Below are 6,830 nucleotides of genomic sequence, written 5' to 3' on the forward strand. Positions count from 1 at the left end.
GCTGGCAACGGCTGGAGTTTTTCTTTTGTTTTAGATTCACAAAATTTACACCCTTTCCAAAGTGCCACAAAACCGCAAGCAAGAGGTTGGCGCAGGGAAAACACGGCAGCTCCGTCAGTGCCCGGCTAATTTATCTGATTACAATACCGTCTTTTAGCGACTATGATGACGAAACAAAGCCACTGCGAAATCGACATGACGGTGTAATTTATCGTTCAAGCCAGAATGACCTTTCAAAGTTTAAACGTTTAACAGACTAGATAATTAAACGGAATATAAAGCTATTTAAAGGATCACAGCTATACATAATTAATTTTAAAAAGGCCGACTTGGTCGACTTCAAAGCTCAATAATGGGTCATTCTATAAATCTGAAGTCCATTTTTTCTGTCTCTGTTACATCTGATATAGGGTTTTGTAGGTCTAGAGCACAATTTCCAACAGTGATAAAGTAATGCATGTTACCAGCCCCCCAAATAAGTTTTTATCAACTTCAATGATATAATATCACACGTCGGACCCCCGAAATGTGCGCAGCGCTAGCGCCACAAGCGTCAACTCGGTACCCCCCCCCGTCAGAATTTAGTCTGGTTCCTAGTTCATATACGAAGTTGATTAAGCATGGTCAGGATACCACACCGTCATTTCGTAAACATTCATGCACGGGTACCCGGGTGCAAATCAGCTGCTGGAGTTCACCACGAGTTAACACTTTCTTTATGAACAGTTATTCAGTTTTGTGTTGGGCGGTCTCTATCTTTGGACCTTGTGGCGTGTGCACAGTTGACACCTAGCCAAGGTTGCGGACGCTGGTCTTCGTACATTACGTCAGTATGGTCAGGGAGTCGACCTGGCATGCCTAGTCTAGGTCGACACCCAAGTGCGTGCAATTCAAGTGATGCCATAGTGACTTCATGGAGCAGAGTTTTGCCTTCTTGCTTCAAATACGTTTGCATAGAACGTGATCGTGGAGCCTTGTAGAAAGCTGAGCACTAACAGGGGTACCCAAATTAGATTTAGGGAAGGAGTTCCATATACGGACGCCACACCCCATGCACAAACCCTATGAGACTGGTCTGAAAAATTCTATTTCTAAGCGTTTTGTAAGTAAACGACTTGGTATTTTCTTTCCTAAATTGAACTTTTCTGGACATGTTTTTGCTTTCTGAAGGCTAACAGGTCCCTGGCGTCCATATATGGAACTCTTGCCACACTGTCCCAGATTGGGCCTAGGTAGGATGTTTTGGCAACTTTTTAATATGGTCAGACCACGGGTTTGTGGCCTTCATCCATGGTGTTTGTAAGGGGAAAAATCTTGCTAAATGGTATATATCATTGTTTATGTTTATATGTTATGAGGAAAAGTACGTCTTCAAAGTAGCAAATTTTCTCAATGCAATGAAAACAGTGGCATTAGGATACTGTTTTGTTTATGTGGTGTGACTGGATCATTTTCATATCCCTCAGCCGTCAAAGCAGTTGGTTATAAACTGATTGTGCTTATAACAATAGCATAGTCTCAGCAAATGCACGAGCTAAAAAGCTAGAGTGACATCACACGTATTTAGAAAAAAAAAGATGTCACATACATGTACTAGAGTTTTTCTAGTGACAGATGTTGGGAATTTAACTACCATTTCCTTTGACTTGTACTTTTCTTTTTTTGTCAACCAAAAAGATTCTCAGTGCATTATTGCAACTTGCATTGCAATTTCAATGTGGTCAGTGCTAAAGATCTTCAAAAATGAATACCATACTGTAAGAGGAGAGTTTTTGTCTGTTTTTGATACATGTAGATTTTCCAGTACATCAGTCCAGCATGGATCCTAGTAACTGGAGCCAGCTGCCGCATACGGCAGTCATTAACGTCCTCTCCTGCCTGTCTCACAGAGACAGAGCTCGGGCCTCGTCAACCTGCAGGAGTTGGCGGGAGTGCTACTTCCACCCCTCCTTCTGGCGTCAAGTGAACCTGGAGCTGTCCCTGCGCACCGGCTGCGAGCCGGCCCGCCGCATCCTAGAGAAGTGCGGGCGGTTTGTGCGGGAGCTGACTCTGACCTGCATGGTGGTGTTGCCCAATCACGGCGTGCTGTGTGGTCAGTTTGTCAGCCGGAGCGCGTCGGCCAGCTTGCTCCCGCCCACGGGGTCTGAGGAGTCATCACAGGAGTTGCAGCTGGATGAGCTGCCCCACTATCGGGCATTGTACCAAGACTTGCCTAAGGTCCTTGACGGTCTCAGCAGCAGCGAGGGACTTGAGAAACTCGTCTTCAGCTTCTTTCCTCTGTGCAAAAACTGTAAATGCCCGCAGTCACCGGATGAGGCGTTTGAAACCAAGTGAGTTTTACATGGTCAGAGCTCATTCGAGATTCGTGGAGAAGAACTGTCAGTTCTGAAGCACTTAATGTCTAGAAACGTTTGGGAACCTTCTGTGTACCCTTGGTCTCAGTTAAAGGGGTGTGTGTAATTAAAACTGCTGTACAATTTTTGAAGCTAGCATTGAAGATGAACCGTCATGTTTTGTTCAACACTATTTTCAATTTTGCTATTTCAAAAGGCATTTCCTTTTCTTTTTTGGTGTTTATACTGATTTCCATATCCCTGAGCAAAACTGTGATGTCATTCTTCGCAAAGCTGCCAATGTTAGCGCTATTTCAGCACAAAAAGTTCTCAGAGTTTGGGACATTTTGCAGCAGTCATGTTTGATGATTCATTGTCATGTAAGTACATGGCACTAAACCTTTAGGCAACTTTTTCTCACAGTTTTGTCCATGAGCAAATATTGGATTCACAGTTTGATGATCAAAATCCCCCAGTGCCTTCACTTTTAAAGAAAAGCATGGTCAATTTTAAAGGTTTATAAGTATGCGTTTTTCACTACAATTTACCAACAGGGATGCCAGGTACCATTGTAAGTTGTTAAAAATGTGTTATGTGAAGAGAAACATTACTTACGTTGACCCTGTAACAATGTTGAAAAATGCTTTGTGCCAAAAGAAATGGGAAAAGTTTGTGGTCGACAGCTTTATTGGGAGAGGGAATATAAAGTCTTGTAATTCATCTTCGAGACCTGTTGCACCATGCCATCAATTCGTCTTATTCACATACTTTTTCAGGATGACAGAGAGCTTGAAGAAAGTCATGCAAGCCACTGGCAAGCTGAAGACCTTGGCACTGGGACACAGCATCGCCTCTTTGCAGTCCAAGTTCCTGAAGATGCTTGCTCAGAAATTTGGCAAGCAGCTGCAAGTCCTCCATGTCCCGACCTTCCAGGTCAGCGAAAGACTCTCCGACGAGGCTACTGCAGTAACGTCGTCCCTCTGCGAGTTCACATCCCTGTCCATCCTGACCCTGAATCTGTCCATGGTGACCGACCAACTCCTGAGGAGCCTGCCCGATGCCAAATGTGCTCTCGTCCTGCGGCAGCTCAACATGATAACGGGTTTTGGGGACGACGTCATTACTTCTGCGGAGGACGCCAGCTGGGAGAAGCTGGCCCGTCTCCTGCCAGATGTGTGCGTTACCGTGTCGGCCGTCGTTGCCGATAGCGCAGCAATGGACGAGCTTCTCCACTTCCTCACTCCCAGCATACCGCTGACGTCCCTGAGAATCTTTGTCTGCCACCCGTGGTCCCTGAAAGAGGAGCTCATCGATGATGTCGCCAAAAACTACAAGAGTCTTAGCTGCTTGGAGCTGCATACTGACAAGCCCACGTTGTTGTTTGGCAATGATTCGGAGGCAGACCCACTGGTCATGCTGTGTTGGCAGTGCAAGCAGTTGAAACGCCTTATAATCACAGGTATGAAGACGTCTGAAGTGACTTTTTTGTCTGAATTCTTTTGTTCATGGTGTTTTCTCTGTTCTGGCCAGCAATCAGCAGTCTGTCAACATTTGCCACTAGTTGGGACTGAGCATTTTATCTCGTTTTGCTTCCAGGAAATCAAACGCAATTAGATGTAGGCCAAAAACAAATTGATGAGAGTAAATGAAAATTAAGAAAAGGATTTACACATTAGAGAAAGTGTTCGGCCTCAAGACCCTTGAGCATAATTGTTGTACAACATCTTGCTTCTTGATCTGTTATTTGATGTGTTTAGGGTATAAACTCCTCCTCTGCAACATTCTGGCGATGGCCACGCTGAGGGGGCCCAGCCTGACCACGTTTGAGGTGGAGCGGGAGCTTCTCTACCATTACGACGACATCCCGACCCGTGAGGAGGACGGAGAAGAGACCCCAACGTCCTTCGACAGCCAATTCTCAGACAGCCTGCTGTCAGACAGCCTTGCGTCCTCGGAGGCCGAGCACCTGTTTGTCCTGCAGAGGAAGGTGGAAGAGATCAGCGGATGCCTGAAGCGGCCCTGGGAACCAGTGGAGAGGCGGCACCTGACCATCGCCAAGTTCCTGGCCCAGGACCTGCTCATCGACGCCGCTCAGTGAAAAATGGAGGAACTTGTGTCGTGTGAGGGATTAACAATACAGCGGGCCCCAGTGTTTGTCCCCAAATAGTCTCGCTTCCAGCTTGCAAGCTGACATTGTAACTGTGTGATGATTTCCATGCAGCAAGGCTTTGCAATGGCAGATACCAAGGGAATAAGATCAACGCAAGTAAACATATTGTGGACATTTTTTAGGGATCTTGGCATTCCATGAAGTTAACAAAAGGGTGGGGTGCAAGATTTGGTCGAGAAAGCTTGGGCAAGGTTTGATGATTTTGAACTGTGCGTTAGCACTTTCACTTGCTCAAGTGTTCACATTCAAATCCTAACTGAGGGTTGCTTACATGTGTTGATTATTTCATTTAGTGCACAAGTATTTCACTACAATGAGTGGCCGTGACATATTGCATTTTTCTTTACTTTGACTTTCTCTTGTAAACCCTTTCCCAAAATAAAAGGCTACCTGTATCCTGCCAGAATTGAGACTGACCTTTGGCATAGGCCAAAGGTCAGCCACAGATTAACCCCCATTCACAGTTTCACACTCGACATCCTTGGAGTCAACTGTGAGGAAGAGAAACATCCTTAGAATGAACTCCAGTCCATTTCTTATAATCAATTGACTGCACTTCAGTTTATACCTTTTCTGTCGGTGCATAATTGTGTCGTGTTGTGAACTGCCTAGATGTATGTTGTATGAGTTACCCTAGTATACCAGAGTCAACAGTGTTGGGGTAATTAGCCATTTTGAAACATGGCAGACACAATAGGAAGGTGAAATTTGAAGTGGGTCAAGTTGGAGTAAATGCAAAAGTGTTTACTGGAACCTTACTCAGACCAAATATTGCCCTTCGATTGTGTCCAACCTACGTCAAGTCGGCTAATTAGATGTGAATTGTGAAATTCTGAGATCCTTTCAGGTCCCCCAAACGGCCAGTTTTGTTTTCAAATGTTCCCACCAGGTTGGTGGATTTATGCAGCTTTTCAAAACAGCATTATATGCCTCCTTCAAAAACAAATGTTCTGGAAAAAGATTTGATACTTAGAACTGCTTCGTAATGGTGCATGATTGTATACGGGTTCTTATGGTTTAGAATGATAGAAGTTGTGAAATAGAGTTTAGTGTGTAAAAATGGTCTGAAGCCATTTTCATGTGCCATTAGATTTCACCCACTGAGGGTGGCTGTAACTAGAAATTCCATGTGGAAGATGTGTAGAACTCACCAAAGATCTACATGTATCTAATGCCGTTGTCAGTATTACAGTATGTGCAGCATCTGTTTTCACATGCTCGCTTCAGTTTATTTTGATATTCCTTATATTTGTTGGAAGGATGTTGTGATCGTGAAGGCATTTGAAATGATTTTTGTCTGTTGATCACTTCATTAGTAAACTGTAATATTGATATTAATGTGAAACTAAACTTGAAGCGTGTATTTAGATGAAGTACAAAAGGTGTCATGATTTCAGGATAGATGAACAGTTTGGACGACTGGCTTAATCTCTGATATTTGAAATTGAATTGTAAAGCATTTTGTTGTCTGTTCTATACCTGTATCTGAGCTTATTTGCCCGATTCCAAAGAGCAATGAATTTGATGTACCTAAATATCTGTATCTTTATTTGGAAGAAAATGGTTGGCATTAACAGCTATTGAATTGGCACTGACTTGATGTGCGTGGATGATTTTATTTTTCCAGGGGAATGGACAACTATTCATCTCCTGTAAAAGTAGGAGAGAAAATAGATTTGCAAGGAATCTGTCCTTTGTTCCACGTCATGTCAGTCGATCTGTGCAAAAACCCAACACAGTGCTTTCCGTCATTAAAGACAGGTCATTGGAAAGGTATAGTGAAACCTCGTTAGCGTTGTCAATTTTGGAAATAAAGTACTGTGTGTGTTTGTGTTTGGGGGGTGTTGGTCCAGTGGCATAAATCTATTCTGAAGGAACAGTGTGGGATGGGAGAGTGCACGGCAGTGGAAATTTACAAAGTGTGGGTGTTTGTGGGGGGGTAGGGGTTGCTCATGATACAGATTTGCGCCTTCTTATATTTGCATCCCTTAACCTCAAATAAAAATAAGAGTTTTGTTAATTTCTCCCTTTTTTCAGTATTTGTGAATGTTTTTGTTGCTGGTAAGTTTGAAAAAGAAAAAAAAACCCAGATCTGCATCCTCCCACCACGAATTTTTTTTGAGGGGGGGGTGATCCAATTGCCTATCTTCCTGGTCGAAAGTTGGAGGATATATATAACCCCATCCCCAAGAACTAACGCGACTGGTTGGGTCCGCTTGTCTTGTCCCTATCGCCCGTCAGTACTGCCCCTAAAAGCGGAAGGGACGAGCGAGTACGTGCATGTGGGTACCACTTTCTTTACGGATCTCACGTACACCGACCCGAAA

The 6,830-nt window shown here is 43.9% G+C and overlaps 1 protein-coding gene across 3 annotated transcripts; it reads left to right on the forward strand.

The window, feature by feature from the left end:
• Nucleotides 1-649: 649 nt before the first annotated feature.
• Nucleotides 650-6,295, forward strand: LOC110987128 (F-box only protein 33-like). 3 transcript variants are annotated; one of them, XM_022249587.2, is made up of 4 exons: nt 650-1,102; nt 1,796-2,330; nt 3,110-3,792; nt 4,091-6,295. In XM_022249587.2, the coding sequence occupies exons 2-4, from the start codon at nt 1,819-1,821 to the stop codon at nt 4,429-4,431; spliced, it is 1,536 nt and encodes a 511-aa protein (XP_022105279.2). In that variant the 5' UTR covers nt 650-1,102; nt 1,796-1,818; the 3' UTR covers nt 4,432-6,295. The 3 variants fall into 3 exon arrangements, with proteins under 3 accessions (XP_022105279.2, XP_022105278.2, XP_086992935.1); XM_022249586.2 differs by having other exon boundaries at nt 650-1,000; XM_087136809.1 differs by having other exon boundaries at nt 650-879.
• The last annotated feature ends 535 nt before the right edge of the window (nt 6,296-6,830 follow it).

The sequence above is a fragment of the Acanthaster planci genome, linkage group LG05 (genome assembly GCF_054643075.1).
Source record: "Acanthaster planci isolate LZ-2023a linkage group LG05, COTS_SCS, whole genome shotgun sequence".
NCBI classification, from domain to species: Eukaryota; Metazoa; Echinodermata; class Asteroidea; order Valvatida; family Acanthasteridae; genus Acanthaster; species Acanthaster planci.